This window comes from Aotus nancymaae, unplaced genomic scaffold (genome assembly GCF_030222135.1).
Source record: "Aotus nancymaae isolate 86718 unplaced genomic scaffold, 86718_ANA_hifiasm-v0.15.2.pri h1tg000058l, whole genome shotgun sequence".
NCBI lineage: Eukaryota > Metazoa > Chordata > Mammalia > Primates > Aotidae > Aotus > Aotus nancymaae.
This window is the reverse complement of record NW_026988472.1, coordinates 38,640,055-38,661,156: the sequence shown is the minus strand read 5'-3', so window position 1 is coordinate 38,661,156 and position 21,102 is coordinate 38,640,055. Positions and strand designations below refer to the sequence as shown.

The following is a 21,102-nucleotide window of genomic DNA, read 5'->3' as shown; positions in this document are numbered from 1 at the left end:
CCTCCCAAAGTGCTGGGATTACAGGCACGAACCATGGCATCTGGCAAAGACCTCATCTTTAAAAATAAAAATAAAATGGTATTTCCTAGGTTTTATTCTAGAGTTTTTATGGTGTTAGGTCTTATGTTTAAATCTTTAATCCATCTAGAGTTAATTTTTGCATAAGGTGTAAGGAAGGGATCCAGTTTCAACTTTCTGCGAAGTGGGGTGTTGAACAATGAAAACACATGGACACAAGGAGAGGAACATCACACACCGGGGCCTGGGGAGTGGGAGGCTAGGGGAGGAATAGTAGGGGGTGGGGGGATTGGGGAGGAATAGCATTAGGAGAAATACCTACTGTAGATGATGGGGTGATGGATGCAGCAAAGCACCACCATGGCACGTGTATACCTATATAACAAACCTGCACGATCTGCACATGTATCCCAGAACTTAAAGTATAATAAATAAATTAAAAAATTAAAATTAAAATTAAAAAGAAGCCAGGCACAGTGGTGTTCTCCTGTAGTCCCAGCTACCTGAGAGGCTGAGGCAGGAGGACTGCTTGAACTGAGGAGTTCAAGGCTGCAGTAAGCTATGATTGCACCACTGCCTTCTGGCCTAGGCAACAGAGTGAGACCTTGTCCCTAAACAAACAAACAAACAAAAACCCCAAATCATGTCTTAAATGTTATAGGTATGAAAATGAGGAAGCAATTTATTCTTGACATGGGGAGAGAAAGAAGGCTAGAGGGTGCCTGCTTATATTGGACCTATATGGAAGAAAGCAGAGCAGGCTCAGAGATAGGCCAGAAGTTCAATGTGTCTAGAACTTCGGGTAGGGAATACCAGAGAGACTGAAGGCCTTTTTTTTTTTTTTTTTTTTGAGACGGAGTTTTGCTCTTGTTACCCAGGCTGGAGTGCAATGGCGCGATCTTGGCTCACCGCAACCTCCGCCTCCTGGGTTCAGGCAATTCTCCTTCCTCAGCCTCCTGAGTATCTGGGATTACAGGCACGCGCCACTATGCCCAGCTAATTTTTTGTATTTTTAGTAGAGACGAGGTTTCACCATGTTGACCAGGATGGTCTCAATCTCTTGACCTCGTGATCCACCCGCCTCGGCCTCCCAAAGTGCTGGGATTACAGGCATGAGCTACCGCGCCCGGCCCGCTTTTTTGTTTTTTAAGAGAGGACTTCTTGCTTTGTCACCCAAGCTGGAGTTCAGTGGTGTGATCTTGGGTCACTGCAACCTCAAACTCCTGGGGTCAAGTGATCCTCCTACCTCAGCCTCCTGGGTAGTTGAGACTATAGGCACGCCACCATGCCCAACTAATTTTTAAATTTTTTGTAGAGATGGGGTCTCACTATGTTGTCCAGGCTGATCTCGAACTCCTGGCCTCAAACAGTCCTCCTGCCTCAGCCTCTCAAAGTGCTAGGATAACAGGCATGAGCCACTGTGCCCAGCCTCAAGGGCTTTTATAATACCTCGTTAGGAAATTGAGATTCTTCTGTAGGCTATCAGATGTCACTGAAACATTAAACAGGGAAATGAAAGGCTGGCATTTTATCCTAATTATTTGTTCAGCAAGTCTTCAGTTAAATGATTACCAATAATTCTGTATGAAACATAGGGAATGAGTTTTAAAACATACTAAAACACTGCAAGCAAACTCTCTCACAATTACCTCTGGTGCAACAAAATTTGCAGTATAACAAGGAGTCATGAGAAGACCATTTTCCGCTCTCAGCTGTTTTGCAAAGCCAAAATCACAAATTCGAATAGATTCCGGATTACCAGATTCATCCACATAAAGAATGTTGCTAGGTTTCAAGTCTCTATGAACCACCTAATTGAAATACAATTAAAGAGTTATGTTAACAATATATTTCCATTACTGAAAGTTCTTTATTCACAAACCGTCAAGCAATGCACTTAACAAGATGATGAGTGCTGACCTTTACATTAGCCTAACATTATAAAATGCTAATAATATAAAGCATAACTCTCTAACACAGACCTGGGACAAGGAGGAGGAGGAAGAAAGAATAGTATTTACCTCCTTCCTCTTTGTCCAATTGAGTAACTGGGTTAAGGAAAAATGCAAACAGCAATAATGTATCTACCTCCAGACTGATCACTCATTTAATACTGAGTATCTATCATGTACCAGGGTATTATAAAAGCTGCTGCAGCTACTGTGGTGAACAAGACCCAAAAGACCTGGTCTTTCCGTGCTAGGAGCTTACACAGTTCTGGGGGAAGCAAAGAATAGACAGGTTGAGAGATGGGGCATAACTAGGGAGGTCACTTTAAATAGAGTATCAGGGAGGGTCTCTAGATGAGGTAACATCTAATCCAGTATCTGAAGAACAGAATGAATGAGCCATAAGAACAGTGGGTGAGAGTCATTCTAACTAGAAGGAACAGCATGTACAAGGTACATACACAACAAATACATTCTGATAGACTAAATGGAACAGAGAGGGCATTGAGGAATAAAAAGGAAAAAACCGAAACAAATCTGGGCTTTATTTTTGGTATTGGTTATTTGTTATACAAGATGTTAAATATGCAAAAAGAAACCTTTTCTTTAGAGTTCTGTATTATTTTCCTCCTTTAATGATCTAACCTGAGTACAGTAGTCCTCCCTTATCTGTGGGGTATATGTTCCAAGACCCGCAGTGGATTCCTAAAATTGAGGATAATACCAAACTATATATTTTTTCCTAGATATACATACCTATAATATAGTTTAATTTATAAATTAGGCACAGTAAGAGATTAACAACAATGACTAATAAGGTAGTGCAATTGTAACAATATACTGTAATAAAAGTTATGTGAATGTGGTCTCTCAAAATACTGTAATATTTTTGGACCATGGTTGACTGTGGGTAACTGAAAACACAGAAGGCAAAATTGCAGATTAGTAGGGGATTACTCTACTTCTTTTATCATAAGCTTCTCTGACATTCCTTTTTAGACTTAAGTGTGCCTTCCATCATCAAATTCTGAGTCTGTGTTCTAATCAATTAAATTAGATTTAGTTCCTCACATCCAGGACATCACTTTCCCAGACTACTTTAATAATGAATTACTGATGAGGCATTGGGAAAAGAACACAGAAGACTTTGATGACTGCAAGGTCATAAGTTCCTCAGTGAATACTGAGTTCTACTAATTTCAAGGTATAATACTAGGCAAATCTTGTTAAGTTAGAAGTCAGGAAGTGCTAGAATTAACACATTCTACTTGTTGGCTTTCGAGGCAAAGACAAAACAAGAAGAATGTATTGAAACTGAACTCCTTACGAAGTAATCTTTTATATATGCATGTATCAAAACATCATGTTGTATACCATGAATACATATAATTTATCAACTAAAAACTTAAAAAAAAATGTTTATTTTCCCCTTGGTTTCCATTCCTCTTCACTCCTCTGCTATTCTCCTTTCTTCTCTCCCTCCTCTCATTTTCTCCTTTCCTCCCAGATTTCCTTTTTTTTTTTTTGAGACGGAGTCTCATTCTGTCGCTCAGGCTGGAGTGCAGTGGCACAATCTCAGATTACTGCAATCTCTGCCTCCCGGGTTCAAGCAATTCTCCTGCCTCAGCGTCCCGAGTAGCTGGGATTATAGGCGTGCACCATGGTGCCCGGCTAATTTTTGTATTTTTAGTAGAGACAGGGGTTTTGCCATGTTGGCCAGGCTGGTCTCGAACTCCTGACCTCAGGTGATCTGCCGCCTCAGCCTCACAAAGTGCTGGATTACAGGCATGACCCACTATGTTTGGCCACCTTCTTTTAAAAATATGATTTTCTTTTTTGTTTTTGAGACAGAGTCTCACTCTGTTGTCCAGGCTGGAGTGTAGTGGCATGATCTCAGTTCACTGCAACCTCCGCCCCACCAGGTTTAAGCAATTCTCCTGCCTCAGCCTCCTGAGTAGCTGGGATTACAGGCGCCTGCCACTGAACCTGACTAATATTTGTATTTTTAGTAGAGACAGGGTTTCACCATCTTGGCCAGGCTGGTCTTGAACTCTTGACCTTGTGATCCATCTGCCTTGGCCTCCCAAAGTACTGGGACTACAGTGAACCACTATGCCTGGCTACCTTCTTTTAAAAATATGATTTTCTCAAACCCTTGATCTCAAGTGATCTGCTAGCCTCAGCCTCCCAAAGTGTTGGGATTATAGGAATGAGCCATTGTGCCCAGCCTAGAAATACGATTTCTCTTTTTGCTGTTTACTAAAAATCTGTGTACAAGAAGAATGAAGAGCATATCCATCAGCCAGAAGCATGTGACTACTTGACCTCATTGTTTTAAGGATGTCCTTTTATACATGAATACAAACCAGGATTCCTTGTTTCTGCTTCTAACCTGAAGTGGGCCTGGTTTTCATGAGTACAGAGTGACCTAGCAGACACAATGCTATGTTTTCCAGGTCGGAAGAGATTACTTACTTTTTCTTGGAAGCACAGGAGTTTAACATAAACAAGCTAGGATATCAAAGGAATACTTCGATCTCAATGAGAAAAGTTTACATAGAGGAAGACCAGTAGGATAATTCAGCTAATAGCAGCTTTTTTCCATTACATGCATAAAGCAACTTCTATGTTTGTAATTTTAGCTCAAACATAAAGAAAAAAAGTGTGTGTGTGTGTGCATATGTGTGTGTATAGAGTGTTAAAAAGACTTACCCCTTGTGCGTGAAGATATTCAACGGTTTTGGTTATAGTGAACAGGACAGCACTGGCCTCTCGTTCAGAGAAAAATTTTTGTCTGAGAATTTTATCCAGCAATTCACCTCCTTTCATAAGTTCTGTTACTACATACACATATTTTCCATCATCGTATACCTATAAAATTTAACATCAAAATGTAAATATTACTTGAAGCTTTGTATGTGTCCAAAACAAAATTTAAAATATAAAAGAGAAACTCATTTTATATTCAAGAAAAATTTTATTTATTTATTTAGAGACGGAGTCTTGCCCTGTCGCCTGCAAGTGCACTGGCACAATCTTGGCTCACTGCAATATCTACTTCCTGGGTTCAGTGATCCTCCCACTTTAGCCTCCCAAGTAGCTGGGACTACAGGTACATGGTACCATAACTGGCAAATTTTTGCATTTTTTGTAGAGATGAGGTTTTGCCATGTCTTCATGAGCAATGATAATCTGAGGAAATCTGAGTTTTGACAACAACCAGATATGGCCATTGGGCCTATTGTGAACATCATTAGCAAGAGAGGACTTAACGCTACTTGGGGAGTTCACACTCTTTGCCGACACTTTGTTATAATAAAAGTCAAGAGAGACATAGGCAGCAGGGTATCATAACAGTCCAGGGAAAGATACTTTACTTGTCCTTGGAGTGGCAATGGGCAGGGCAGGCTTCCTGGAAGAAGCAGTGCCTTAGCAAAATCTTTATGTGTGGTAGTTAGCCAGGCAAAGAAAATAAGTGGTGTTAGCAACTAAGGGAACTATAAATTTAGACAGAGCAGCATGGTAAAAATGAGGCATGTGCAAGAAATTTACATAATAGAACACGGAGCATAAGGTGGATGAAAAAGTGTGTGTGAGAAGTCTGAAAACTACAGAGGAAGGCAGGGTCTTAAGGGGCTGGAGATTATAGACTATAGGCAGGGAAGTTAAATGGGTAGTTATGAGTGTTAGATCTCTTTCTAGTAATGTGGAAGATACCTTAGGGGAGGCTGGAGAATAAGACTAGTCAATATTGAATATTAACTAACAGTAATATTAACACTGAACATTTAGGCAAATGTTCAAGTAAATGCAGATATTAAAAGCAATAATATCATAAGTACTTTTCTTCTTAAAGCAAAAGTACAAAAAATAACTGTATTAACATATCTTTCTTGATAAATGAAATTATGCCATATACATATATACATTGTTTTCAAATTTACTTTTTAAACTTACCATGCTGAGGTTTTTTTGGTTTTTGTTTTTTTTTTGAGACAGGGTCTTGCTCTGTCACACAGGCTGGAATGCAGTGGTACAATCACTGCTCACTGTGGTCTTGACCTGCCAGGTTGAAGCGATCCTCCCACCTCAGCCTCCAGAGTAGCTGTGACCATAGGTGTGAGCCACCATGCCTGGCTAATTTTTAAATATTCTGTGGAGACAGGGTCTCCCTATGTTGCCCAGGTTGGTTTTGAACTCCTGGGCTCAGGCAATCCTCCTGCCTCAGCCTCCTAAAGTGCTGGGATTACAGGTGTGAGCCACTGTGCCTGGCCCAGCTAATTAAAAAAAATTTTTTTTTCATAGAGATGGGGTTCCCGCTGTGTTGACCTGGCTGGTCTTGAACTCCTGGCCTCAAGTAATCCTTCTGCCTTGGCCTCCCAAACTGCTGGGATTATAGAAGTGAGCCACCGTGCTCAGCCTATGTTGAGTCCTTTGTCTACAATACGATTTTTGAAAATACACTATTTTCAATGTGAGTTAGACAACTGATTCAAACGATCCATGTTAAAGAGTCTACTTACATCCTTTAGAGTAATAATGTTTGGATGCTGTCCATAACGAAGAAGAATTTCAATTTCCTCTGTTGGGTCTCTCTTGCTTTTATCAATAATCTAAAAGGCAAATATTTTAGAACAGAAGCTCATGAACTATACAGTTATTAACTGTTTATAGCTGCAGACCTTGGGCATTACCTCATGTAAATAGTGTATAAATACATCATTTATCAATCAGTTTTATTCAACTACCTGGCCAGATTGTTTAATCAGAAAGCCAGTCTTAATATAGATGGCAAGGCTATAAATTACAACTCATGAGTCACATTCCCACCATGCCTCTCCAATGTAAGTTTGTAGTAAGTTTAGGACTTACCAAAAACTCAAAAAGTCTTGAGAAATGGTACCAAGAACACAGTTAACATATCTTTTCTTCTATCCTTCAAGGTCTTAAACATTTGGGAACTCTAATCAACTTCTAACCCCCCATCAATACAGATAATTAAGAGCTAGATATAACACCACCACTAACATCTGCTTATTGAATTGTTTACTTCCTTTAATAAAATCCTTCAATTGAATATCCTGTTAGTTGTAAGCTCCTTATAAAAGCTAATTACCAGTTAAGCAGAACCATCTTCTTTTTGAAGTTAGGCAGAAAGCTACACAGAAAATCACACCTAGAATTTTATTTGGTTAGAATTTAGTTTAATTATTATAATAAAGCCCTTTAAAATAGTAATGTAGCTTTCTAACTCTTTTATTTTGGCTGCTTCTTAAAAATATTTCTCTTAATATTTTAATCCGCTAAACTAATATTATATAAAAAAGACAAATTTTGCTTTCAATTCATTCATAGGGTGGTCTGAAACAAATTAGGTGGCCTTTGTATGTTCAATTTTAAACAGCTTAGTAATTAATGTATGTACTAAATACCCAGGCCCTCCAGCAACCTAGGAAAGAGGTTACAACTCTCAGTATGAGCCCAATCTTCTATCTGAAATAGATTTAGAGTTGACCCTTGAACAACCCAGGTTTGAACTATGAGGGACCAATCACACGTGGATTTTCTTCTGCTTCTGCCACCCCTGAGACACCAAGACCAACTCCTTTTCCTCCTCCTCCCTCCTCAGCCTACTTACATTTTCACCTTGAATAAGGTGAAAGACCTTTATTATGATCCACTTCCATTTAATTGAATAGTAAATATATTTTCTTTTCCTTATAATTTTTTTGAGACAGGGTCTTGCTCTGTTGTCCAGGCTGGAGTGTAGTGGCATGATCATAGCTTGCTGCAACCTTGAACTCCTGGGTCCAGGGGATCCTCCCACCTCAGCCTCCTGAGTAGCTGGGACCACAGGCACATGCCACCACACTCAGCTAATTTTAAAAATTATTTGTAGAGATGAGGTCTGGCTATGTTGCCAAGGCTGGAGTACAGTGGCACCATTATAGCTCACTGCAACCTCAATCTCCTGAGCTCAAGCAATCCTTCCATCTCAGCCTCCTGAGTAGCTGGGACCACAGGCACATGCCACCACACTCAGCTAATTTAAAAAATTATTTGTAGAGATGAGGTCTGGCTATGTTGCCAAGGCTGGAGTACAGTGGCACCATCATAGCTCACTGCAGCCTGAATCTCCTGAGCTCAAGCAATCCTTCTATCTCAGCCTCCTGAGTAGCTGGGACTACAGGCACATGTAGCCATGCCTGGCTAATTTTTAAACAATTTTTCTGTAGAGACAGGGTCTTGTTATGTTGCCCAGGCTTGTCTCAAACTCCTGGCCTCAAGCAATCCTCCCACCTAGGCCTCCCAAAGTGCTAGGATTACAAACGTGAGACACTGTGCCTGGCATGATATTCTTAATAACACTTCCTTCTCTCTAGCTTACTTTATTGTAAGAATACAGTATCTAATAAATATAACATACAAAATGTGTGTTAATGTGTGTATATGCTATCAGTAAGGCTTCTGGTAAGTAGTAGACTATGAGTAGTTAAGTTAAGGGAGTCAAGCTATACACAGATTTTCAACTGCTTGGGGATCAGCACTCCTAAGCACTGTATTATTCAAGGATGGACTGTAGTCGTAAAACAGTTCTGTATTTGGAGAAGAGGGAAGATAAACATATAGGTGCCCACTGTAATCAACTGCAAATGATAGTGTGGAATTAGGCAAATGGGTGATTAAGAGGACAGGTATATGGAACAGACATGCTAATTTAAGAGATGATCTGGGACTAGTCTTTTGAAAACCAGAAGACACTGGGAGGGGTTGTTTTTGGCGTGAATCTGCTAATCTGAGCCCAGTTTACATTAGATCTATACTTGTGCTTGTGGACCTCAAATATGTAGTAATTTCAGTAGAATCCAGTTGTATTGGGATGGGTTTTATGAATCATTTAAGTCACAAATATCCACAAATAGCTTGGAGATATTTTCGAGGTTTTAGGCATAGTCCTCAAGGTTTCTGTAATGCAAACGGGCCTCAGGACATTTCTGCTTGTTATCATGTATTTATGGAGGCAAGACACATCCTTAAATTGCCCACCAAATATGTTATGTCTTTTCTCCTTTCATGTAAGCAATTTGAAAATTTCTATGTATCTTAGATTTCAGTAAGAGCAAGGAATAAGAAAATAGAAAATTAAATGTATTTCTTTAAAAATGTATTTCCTTCTTTAAAATTAGCTTTACTGTCCTTCCAATGAAGCAAATTAAATGTATTTCTATGGTTCATCCTATCCACACAAAAGCCCTATACACACTGATGACTTTGAAGCAGTTACATCTGAGTTTAGAACAGTAATAACAACTAATGTCACTATCTCTCTAAACAGGAGCTATGCATATTTATAAACTAGTCTTAAGGTTTAAATAAGTTGAAAGCTTTAGATGTTGTTTGAATTGCTTGAGATTGGAGAGCAGAGGCTACTATTCCAAGAAGTGAAAAGACAGATCTGAATATAGTGTTTGTTCACTTACTTAGTTGTAAGTGAACAAACAAAGGTTTGAAATTCAAACTTTATTGCAGAGCTAGGTTCCTTGGTTTCTGGCTTAGAAAATTCTGTCTTAGGATACTTGATGAAATTAAAACAGCCAATGATAATGAATTTTATGATAGTGGTTTTTATTCTTTTATTAGTTCCAAGATCCTTTTAGATGTAAAGAAAGGTATGAACATTTTTGCCAGAGAAGATAAACATACAAAATTTTGCATACAATTTTGAGGAATTGCTGACACTCTGAGCATAAAATCGGGACTTCTGAGAGTAAAAAAGATACTTTAAAAATCACTTGAGGTGTAAACTGGTAATGCTCTGGGCAAACTAGATGTATAACCACCTTACCTTTAGCTTATAGGGTTCTAGATAGATTAAGGTGTCTGAATATCACTAGCCAGATATTTAAATTTAATTTTTTTATAACAAAAGACATTTTTAACAATGAGAGGAGTGTAATTTTTAACTGATACTGACATGCATTAACAATAACTGTACAAATTAGATTTTAAATAAAAAATATTTACCTTCACTGCAAACTCCATGTTTGTAGCTTTATGTATACATCTCTTGCAAACAGAGTAGGAGCCAACTCCAATATCTTCTTTTACTTCATATCCATCAGTAAACTGAATACTGTTCCTGTGTAACTGCTACAAAAAATTATAAATTGGTGAAGAGTCCCATAATGCCTTTAGTGCATTTTATAATAGGGAAGTATGTTACTTAGCATGCATTGTTGATGCTCTACATATAAATGAGTAAGAATAAAACTATATAGTACTTATTCTTCTATAAGTGATTTTGGAAGTGTTTACAATGAAATGTACAGCAAGAAATGTGCCTTAAAAAAGCTTATGTTAAGAATAAAAATTGAATTTGCACAATAGAAAAAGCAGAGCTACTTGATGTGGGGCCTATATCCTTGTCTGTGATTCAGACTCATTCCACTTCCGAATCGGCTATAGGTTTTCAAGCACCTTTGCAAATGAGAAGTTTGAAACCTATGTATAGAAGAAAAGAATTTAGGAGGATTCAGAATTAGAACATCTGAATTCTTGTCTCAGATGCACCACTTACAGGCTGTGTAACTTTGAGCCTATATTTTCTTAGAGAGTAACACTGAAGATTAAATAAAAACAATGTATTTGCAAGCAATACCTATTAGCGCCATTTTGAACTTTCAGTAGCCACGCCCTCCTTTCGTCACCCTGAAGTCATAGCTTTATACAACTTCTGCTAAAGAAGCTGGTCATGGGTTAGGGACTAATAACATGTACAGCAGATGATGAACAGCAACTTATTGATTCCATAAACAGGCTGAGGAAAGTTGTGTTGCCCTTGGCTATACTGACATGAGACCTCCACGAGCTTTGTATACTATACATTAAAACTTGAATTCTGTAGAATATACAAGTTTGTGGTTTCTATGTTAGGTACAGAATTTATAATTTAAAAAGTTGCCATACATTCATGTGCTTGTATAGTAAATGGTACAGACTATTCCAACATGAGCTCTGCTTAAAAACCAGTGTTTTAATTGGTTTTCTACAAAGTGGAAAGCAGGAGAACTGACTCATGAAAAAACTTTAGAGCAAAAGCAACTTAATCATCAAGCAAATCCAAGTACAAATTATATACTAAAAACAATCCACTGCTTCAAAAGCTATATCTAGTTCCCTTCGATTAGAAAGATGACTTAAGATTTGAGTTCATTTTTATTTCTTGTATCTTTCTAAGGCAAATGTTGCCAAACTATGGTCAGTGAGCCAAATCTGATTTATTGCCTGTGTGTGTAAATAAAGTTTTATTGGCACACAGCTATGTCCACTTACTTATGTATTGTCTGTGGCTGCTTTGTGCTACATAGCAGAGTTGAGTAGTTGTGACAGAGCCCATATAGCCCACAAAGCCTCAAATACTATCTGACCCTTCACAGAGAAAGTCTGCTGACCCCTGTTCTAAGGCATCAAAGAACCAGAAGACCTCAATTCATCATAGCTGACCTGATGGAGGCAAAGGGTGAAACAAACTCAGCATGAAAAACATTTTGAGGCACAGGAGAGGACATAAATAACACGGCTCAACTCTATTTTCAAGTCACATAGGTATCTAGGATTTTGGCTCTTGCAACCTTTTTGATTATAAATGAAAAAATTTCAAAGAGTAAAGTTAATGATATAAAACGTATTCTATTTTATTTTATTTTTTGAGACAGAGTTTCAACTCTGTCACCTAGGCTGGAGTGCAGTGGTGCAATCTCTGCTCACTGCAACCTCCGCCTCCCAGGTTCAAGTGATTCTTGTGCCTCAGCCTCCTGAGTACCCAGAATTACAGGCATGCACCACCATGCTCAATTCATTTTTGTATTTTCAGTAGAGATGAGGGTTTCACCATGTTGGCCAGGCTGGTCTCAAACTCCTGACCTCAAGTGATCCACCTACCTCGGCCTCCCAAAATGGTGGGATTACAGGTGTGAGCCATTGCACCCAGTCTAAAATGTATTTTATATTGCTCATTTAAAGTCAGCAGAAAAAAATCTAATTATTCACAGAATGAACTATATCTTACAACATTCCAAGTCTAAAATTATTTAGACATCCACTCACCTGAACAATTGAATGTACACCAACTGTCTGCATAGCTTGGCTTTCATCGTCTGAGGTAATAGCAACAAAACTAAACCCCCGAAAAAGCTGATGTGCATTAGCACTAGGTGGAATGCCAGGTGAATCTGAAAAGAGTAAGAAGTGACAAGATTCATTTGAAAGGTAACTAAGGGAAAAACTGTTGACACTATGACCTTTTTCACTTATTCTGGAATTCTATTTCTCAGGTACACAGTATATACCTCTTGCCTTCCAGGATACCTGTGAGGCACTGTATCAGATCTTTTCTGATTGTGTATTGCCATTACGACACCAATATCCTAGTCCCTCGGAGCCTAGAAAATAGCTAATTCATTTGAAGAATAAATTGATGAATTATAGGGTTAATGATATTCAAAATTAATGCTGTCCCATGGAATTTCCTGAAATGATGGAAATTTTATCTTTACAGTCTAATATGATAGCCACTAGCTTCATGCAGCTTTTCAACATTTGAAATGTGCCTAGTGTGACTGAGAAACTACATTTTAAATTTTAATTAATTTAAATTTAATTAGCTACATGTGGCTACTGGCTACCATATTAGACACTGCAGCCCTCAATAATAACCCAGCTGGGGTGGAACAGGGGAGATACAAGGTGGATCTACAGCAAATTTAGAAGATTGAGAAAGGGTTATCCTGGAAAAGGTTTTCATTTTTTCTTTTTGAGACGGAGTCTCGCTCTGTCACCCAGGCTGGAGTGCAGTGAACCTCCCGGGTTCAAGGGATTCTCATGCTTCAGCCACCCAAGTAGCCAGGATTGCAGGCGCATGCCACCAAACCTGGCTAATTTTTGTATTTTAGTAGTTTCACTCTGTTGGCCAGGCTCGTCTCAAACTCCTGGCCTCAAGCGATCCGCCTGCCTTGGCCTTCTTCCCAAAGTGCTGGGGTTACAGACGTGAGCCACTGTGCCCAGAGTCTGGAAAAGATTTTCTGACTGAACAAGAAAACAATATATTTGTTATCTTATATCTGTATTTTCACATTTTCTCCTTACCTTTCGGAGTTTTTGCAGTAAACTCAGGATCAAAATAGAATGTATCTTCAGGCCTACCCGTTGCAGGTTTAAATGGTGGATGAATTTCTCTTCTATACAGTTTCTGGAGGAAAAAAAAGAGACTTAGACATATTTTAATTCTAATGAAATATTTCAAGCAAGTTTTCATTCTATACTTACATTCCAGTCTATTGTCGAGAAAAACGAATGCCTTTTAATTTCTTCAACTCCATCTGGTCCTGCACCTATCAAAAATGGATTCATTGGTAATTTTATCTCAAGGAGAAATATACACATTGTTCAGCCTTTGCTTTCAATACTTGCCTAATTAATTAGTTACTTTTGAGACAAGGGCTTGCTCTATCATCCAGGCTGGAGTGCAGTGGTGTAATCTCAGCTTACTGCAGCCTCAACTTTTCAGGCTCAAGTGATCCTCCTACCTCAACCTCCTGAGTAGCTGGGACTACAGGTGTGCACCACCAGGCCTGGCTAATTTTTGTATTTTTTGTAAAGACAGGGTTTCACCATGTTGCCCAGACTGGTCTTGAACTCCTGGACTCAAGTAATTCTCCCGCCTTGGTCTCTCAAAGTGCTAGGATTACAGGCATGAGCCACCATGCCTAGCCTTGTCTAAATAGTTAATAATTCCACCATAAAACAAATATCCACTCCCCACTAAAAACAAACACCAACAAATACACAACATAAGCAAATTAATTAAAATTTTTACCTAATCTGTTTGCAGGATTTCGTTTGAAAAGCATTCGTAAAAGACTCTGGGCTTCAGGACTCAAAAACTGTGGCATTCCAAGTTTGGCTCTAAATAATAAATCCACATAATATTTTATTTCTTGGAGGCATCTGTACTTTTATTTAAAAAAAATTTTAAATTAAGCTTTTTGAGATATTTGTAGGTTCACACTCAGTTGTAAGAAATAAAACAGAGAGATCCCCTGTGCCCTTTACCCGGTTTCTCCCAATGGTAACATCGTGCAAAACTACAATACAATTATCATAACCAGGATATTGACAAGGAAACAATCCAATGATCTCATTCACATGGCACTGGTTTTATTTGCACTTATTTGTGTGTTTAGTTCTATGCCATTTTATTACATATATGGCTTCTGTATGAATACGTTAGTTTGTTTATCCATTATCTGTTGAAAGACATCTGGGTTGTGTCCGGTTTTGGGCTAATATGAATAAAGCTATGGTGAACATTTATGTACAAGTTTTCATGTGAACACATAACCAAATTTCAGTTCACAATCTAACGAGCTTTTTAATTTTTCAAAATATTGCAAAGAGCACTCTGAAAGTAAGATCATTTGAATTTTAGTTCTGGCTCTGTTACTAAGAACTTTGTGACAGTGGGAAAGTCAATTAATCTGGGCCTGTTATCACTTCTTCAAAAGCAAGGGGATTGGGCACTAGACCAATGGCTCCCAAAGTGTAGCCTCGGAACTCCTCCTCAAAGGGAATTTATGAAACCTAACATTTAAAACTGCTAAGAGAACATGTGTTTCATATGCCACTTTTTCCTTTCCATTCTCTTTCACAGCCCCTGCAGGGAAGGGGAACTGGTGGGAAAGAGAATTATGGAATACTGAAGATATATAGTCTAAAAACTGCTGGCCTGGATGAACTTGAAGGTCTGTTTCAGCTCTAATATATAATTTTAATTCTTTTTCCAGACCTACAAATTAAAGAAACCAATGATCCTGTAAGTATGACAATAACACAGCTGGGGAAAATTCCTATTTCAGAAACAGATCCATTTATTATTCAGTGAGTTGTTAGTGAGCTATTACATGCCAGACACTGTTTAGTGCTGAGGATACAGAGATGAAGAGAGCCCATGGACCCTACAGTCCATGGTGAAGATGGATACAGATAATCCTAGTATATTAAGAGACAAATGCTGAAGAGCATACACAAAGAGTGACAAGGGACCAGTAGGGGATATTTAATTTAACATGGGAGATTATGAAAGTTCTTGAATACTATCTAAAGGCTGATAATTTATTCATTTGGCCAGTGTTTCCCCAAATTTTACTGAATAATATTAATCCCTCTAGATACTTAGCAACAATAAAAAAATTCATGACCCAATGAGCTTGTAGAACAGTATCTACTATATCCCCTTATTAGAGACACAGAATTAAAATACACCACATATAAAAAGGCTGAGAAATCTAGAGCAAAGAAATCAGTCGGGCATGGTGGCTCACACCTGTAATGCCAGCACTTTGGGAGGCTGAGGCAGGTGGATCACAAGGTCAGGAGTTCAAGACCAGCCTGACCAGTATTGTGAAACCCCGTCTTTACTAAAAATACAAAAATTAGCCAGGTGTGGTTGGCGCGTGCCTGTAATCCCAGATACTCAGGAGGCTGAGGCAGGAGAATCGCTTGAACCTGGGAGGCGGAGGTTGCAGTGAGCTGAGATTGTGCCACTGCATTCCAGCCTGGGTGACAGAGCGAGACTCCATCTCAAAAAAAAAAAAAAAAAAAAAGAAATCAGTGTTGTTTTTTTTAAAGACAGAGTATCACTCTGTCATCCAGGCTGGAGTACAGTGGCACAATCTTGGCTCACTGCAACCTCTGCTTTATGGGTTCAAGGAATTCTTATGTCTCAGACTCCCAAGTAGCTAGAATTTCAGAGGTGTGCCACCACACCTGGCTAATTTTTATATTTTTTATTTTTTTGTAGCGATGGAGTTATGCCATGTTGGCTAGGCTGGTCTTGAACTCCTAGCCTCTAGCCTCAAGTGATCCTGCCACTTCAGCCTCCCAAAGTGCTGGGATTATGGGTGAAATCAGTATTTTCTAAGTATTTATTTCCAGCACCTCTTTTTCAAATAATACCTATTAACATCTTGTAGAATTAATACTCCCTTGAACAAATCTGGGGAAACAATGCTGTATTAGGTAACAGGGATGCAGCAGAGGTCTTGAAACAGTGAACTAACGTGACCAGACTTATTTTTAAGAGGGTAACTCCAAGGGTAGTAGAGAACAATTTCGAGTGGGAAGATGTCCTAAGTGGAAAGCAGTCAACTTAGGAATGTGGTCAGATAGTGTGGGTAAGAGGTTACTGTGGCCTAAATACTGTAAGCAGTGCAATTCAGAGGAAAGGCTGGAACAGTGAAATAATTCTGAGATTGAATTTGGAGAATATCTAGTTATGTGTAAGAAATAAAAAATGGGCCGGGCGCAGTGGTTCACGCCTGTAATCCCAGCACTTTGGGAAGCTGAGGCGGGCGGATCACGAGGTCAAGAGATCGAGACCATCCCGGTCAACATGGTGAAACCCCGTCTCTACTAAAAATACAAAAAATTAGCTGGGCATAGTGGCATGTGCCTGTAATCCCAGCTACTCAGGAGGCTGAGGCAGGAGAATTGCCTGAACCCAGAAGGCGGTGGTTGCGGTGAACCGAGATCGCGCCATTGCACTCCAGCTTGGGTAACAAGAGTGAAAACTCCGTCTCAAAAAAAAAAAAAAAAAAGAAAGAAGAAATGATTTACAGGTTTCTGGCTTAGGAAAGAGGGTGCATGAAAATGCTGAAAACTGGGAGTATGAGAAGAAGAAAAGAACAGCAAATAAAGATACATTTAGTTCAAAGATATGAAATCATGCATGTAATATGTTTTGGGAGGGCCAGGCAGGTGAGTAAATGGAAACACAGGTCTAATGCCCAGTAAATTCATGTAAAAAAGAGTGATTTGAGAGTAATTAAAATGTTGAGGTTAGTATAGGAAAGACAGAAGTCAGTCAGGAAAGTAAGTACAGAGGGGGAAGAAAAGCATATCATAGATGGATCTTGGAGGAGAAGAGCATTTAAAAGGTAGTGAGAAAAAGAACAATTTGGGCATTAAAAATAATGAATGTGATTGCCTGAATCACACTGATTATTAAATCCCATGAGTTTATTATAGTAAAATAAGAAAAAGCAAAGCTAAAACACAAACACTCAACTCACTGGATACTACTCCTACTGGAAGTAACTAGGGCTCTGACATTAGAAACAATTAAGAAAAGAATTAAGTATTTATTCTCTTTCTTGAATGAGCCTTATTTCAAGTAATTAAATCATCATAGTTGATGAGGGAAAGTTTGTCGTATGAGAAAATAACAGCTAATAAATGAGGAAGGAATAATAATAATAGAAAATTATGGTTGGGCATAGTGGCTCATGCCTGTAATTCCAACACTTTGGGAGGTGGAGGTGGGAGGATCGCTTGCGCCCAGGAGTTTGAGACTAGCCTGGCAACATAGTGAGATACCATCTACAAAAGATTAAAGAACTTGGGTGCACCTGTAGTCCTAGCTACTTGAGACGCTGAGGCAGGAGGATTGCTATAGCCCAGGTGTTTGACATTGCAGTGAGCTGTGATCATGCCACTGCACTCAGTATGGGAAACAGAGCAAGACCTCATCTCTAAAAAACACTTTTTAAAAAAGCAATTCATCACTTTTGAATTCCTTATAAAATAATCGTTTCAAGTAATGATTATTAATGGATAGAACCATTAGTTAAAAGCCTGACAGGGAACTGTACAATGGAGGAATCAGCTGCAACCACTGGAGCCCATCACTTAAAGTGGGGACAAGCAGGTATTGAAAGCATCCTGATGTAATAGGGACCACACAGTATTAGCTGTGAAATAATCTTGCTAAAAAGTTTAACCAGCTAATGTCAACCCACTTATAGACCTGAAAATCTGCCAGTTCTTGGGCTCCATCCTTCCTCTAAACCCTATATGATTAGTGGTCTACTAGGTTTGGGGAGACTCTACACTTACTATAGCAAGGAATAAAATAAGCTTTATGCTTTTTGTTTCAGATATTGAGAGGGGGTCTCATTCTTTGACAAGATAAATCCAGAAAGCAGAGTTCTATAAAACAACTGCCTTGGTTTCTATGAATAAACAGAAGGGTAAAAACAGGGATAGACTGTTCTATAGTAACAGACATTTAAGAAGTACAACCAAATGGAATGTACAGACTTGATTTGGATGCAACTGTAAAGACACAGTTTTGAAGAAAATCTGAAAAACCTGGTTAAGGATTGATGATACCTGGGCAATATTACTAGCTTCATGTGGATGTGTAAGAAAACAGCCATATTTTTAGCAAGGTAAACTGAATTAAGTAGATAAGAAATGATACGTCTGGAATGCTTATAATACTTTAGTAAAGAAAAAAGAATAAAGCAAATGACCAAATCTTGATAAACGTTGAATCTGGATGACAGGTATATGTGTTTACTGAATTATTCCATTTTTGAGAATTCATATTTGAAAATTTTTTATAACTAAAAAAAGAAAAACAGGAAGAGAAGAAATGGTCATGTAAAAGAAACCAAAAGGGGAATGGTTAGAGAGGTGGGAGAAGCAGATGAAAGTAGGAAAAACTAAGGAGGGAGTGGCCAACAGTGTCAAATACTCAGAGATACCTTTCTTTTTGTTTTTGAGATGCAGTCTCGATGTTGCCCAGGCTGGAGTGCAGTGGCACGATCCTGGTTCACTGCAACCTCTGCCTCCTGGGTTCAAGCGATTCTCCTGCCTCAGCCTCCCAAGTAGCTGGGACTACAGGCACGTGCCACTGTGCCCAGCTAATTTTTCGTATTTTTTTTTAAGTAGAGATGGGTTTCACCATATTGGTCAGGCTGATCTTGAACCCCTGACCTCGTGATCCACCCGCCTCGGCCTCCCAAAGGGCTGGGATTACAGGCGTGAGCCACCACACCCAGCCAGAGATACCTTTCTTAAGTGTCCCATCTAATATGGCTCCTGCTTTCTCCTCCTTCCCTAACCCTATTATTCTGATTTATTATCCTTATATCTCCATTACTATCTGAAACTATTTGTTTAGATATTAATTCCTTGTCTCCCCCACTAAAATATAAGTTCTGAAGACCACCAAACACCTTTTCAGCCTTGTTCATACTACATCTTAAGTATGAGTAGCAAGTACTCAAACATCTGTTAAATGAATTGTGTGAATGAATGGTACAGAGTCAGCCTTTTGACAACCTGCCACTGGTTTTAGCAACCAGAAGACCACTTATAGTCATAGTGAGAGCAGTTTCAGTAGAGTGATGGGGATGAATGACAAATAGGCTGTGGAATAAAAGAAGCCAAAAAAGTATTAACAGAAAGCATAGACTACTTTTTAAAGAGGCTTTGTGTTGAAAGGATGCAGGAAGATGGTACAGTAACTTGAAAGGAAGGCCAGGTCAAAGAGATTTAGTTTCTTCAACACAAGAGAGTGTTTGTTTGCTGAAAGGGAGGGATCAAAGTAGATGAAGTGATAAAGGTTCAGTGATGAAAGTTCAGTGAACATTCATTTACGTAGCACATCTTTTTAGACCTTTTTTATTGTGTAGAATATAAAATGCCCCCCCAAAACCCCAAACAGAAACGCCCAAAGTACACAGCACAGTGATTTACCACAAACTGAATAGTCATCTGGCCAAGAAACATAACACTGCCAGAACCCCTTATCCAGTGTAACCACTTTCCTTATTTTGCCTCAGGCTTTTAACCATCTAAATATGAACCCTAAAAACTATGCCTTAGTTTTGCCTGCTTTGTAAACTTTACAAATAGAATCACACAGTACTTATTCTTTTGTGTTTGAACTTCCTTAGCTCCAAATTCTTGTGAGATTTATCTAAGTTGGTGCATGTAACTGTGGTTTGTTCATTTTCTTTGTTGTATGGCATACTACACCCATGGGCCAAGTCTTCAGCCTGTTTTTGTATGGCTCTCAAGTTACGAATTGTTTTATGTTTTTACAGCGTTTGAAAAAAATACAAAGAATATGTGACAGAGACTGTGTGTGGTCCACAGAACCTAAAACACATATAGTAAATAAAAATTCTATTGTATTCAACCGTACAAATATAACATCATTTATTAATTCATTCTTCTGTTCATAATCAGGTTTCCACTTTTTGGCTACTACAAATAATGTTGCTATGAACGGCTTTGTACTTGTTTTTTGATGTGTGAGTAATCAGATTCTTTTAACATGGGTGCATGTCTAGGTGTGGAGATTAGTGGATGAGGGCATACATATATTTGTCTTTAGAAGGACAAAAATTGCTTTCTAAAGTGGTTATATGAGTATTTATATTCCTTCTAGCTACATATAAAAGTTGCCACTGCTTCACATTCCACCATTTTGTACTGTCAGTCTTTAAATTTTTAAAAATTCTGTTATAGGGCAGCAGTCTGGGCCAAAAACGATTCAGAATGCTCTTGTCAATCTTTTTAATTTTAGTCATTCTGGTGAGTATGCAGTGATAGTTCCTTGTGATTTTAATTTGCATTTTCTGATTAACAAGATTGAATATCTTTTCATCAGTTTTTTGGCCATTGAATATCCTCTTCTGTCAGATCCCTAAGTCTCTTGCCCATGTTTTTATTGAGTTGGTTTTTTCTTACTGATTGGAGTTCTTTTTTTTTTTTTTTTTTTTATTGCATTTTAGGTTTTGGGGTACATGTGAAAAACATGCAAGGTTGTTGCATAGGTACATATGTGGCAGTGTGATTTGCTGCCTTCCTCCCCGTCACCTATATCTGGCATTTCTCCCCATGCTATCCCTCCCCAACTCCCCACCCCCCTCTATCCCCCCCTCTCCCCCCCAACAGACCCCAGTGTATAGTGCTCCCCTCCCTGTGTCCATGTGTTCTCATTGTTCAACACCCACCTATGAGTGAGAACATGTGGTGTTTGATTTTCTGTTCTTGTGTCAGTTTGCTGAGAATGATGGAGTTCTTGATAGATTGACAATGATTTTTTTTCCCTCTTTAAGACAATGATTTTGATGTATGGTGGAAGGTAGGATTTCTTTAAAAATTTTTTTTCTTTTCTTTTTTTGAGACAGAGTCTTGCTCTGTCACTCAGGCTAGAGTGCAGTGGCACGATCTCGGCTCACTGCAACCTCCACCTCCCAGGTTCAAGTGATTCTCCTGACTC

The 21,102-nt window shown here is 38.8% G+C and overlaps 1 protein-coding gene across 8 annotated transcripts in view; it reads right to left on the bottom strand.

The window, feature by feature from the left end:
* RPS6KA3 (ribosomal protein S6 kinase A3) overlaps positions 1-21,102 on the bottom strand; it is a 122,565-nt gene that overhangs the window by 15,336 nt on the left and 86,127 nt on the right. For 6 of the 8 annotated variants that reach the window (XM_012477573.2, XM_012477597.3, XM_012477581.3 and 3 more), the window contains 8 exons: positions 13,843-13,931; positions 13,293-13,357; positions 13,113-13,215; positions 12,075-12,199; positions 9,993-10,118; positions 6,491-6,580; positions 4,680-4,838; positions 1,668-1,829 (listed from right to left, as the gene is read on the bottom strand). In XM_012477573.2, the coding sequence (XP_012332996.1) occupies positions 1,668-1,829; positions 4,680-4,838; positions 6,491-6,580; positions 9,993-10,118; positions 12,075-12,199; positions 13,113-13,215; positions 13,293-13,357; positions 13,843-13,931 (919 nt within the window). The remainder of the gene's footprint in view (positions 1-1,667; positions 1,830-4,679; positions 4,839-6,490; positions 6,581-9,992; positions 10,119-12,074; positions 12,200-13,112; positions 13,216-13,292; positions 13,358-13,842; positions 13,932-21,102) is intronic. The other 2 variants (XM_012477627.3, XM_012477617.3) reach the window with 1 other exon arrangement.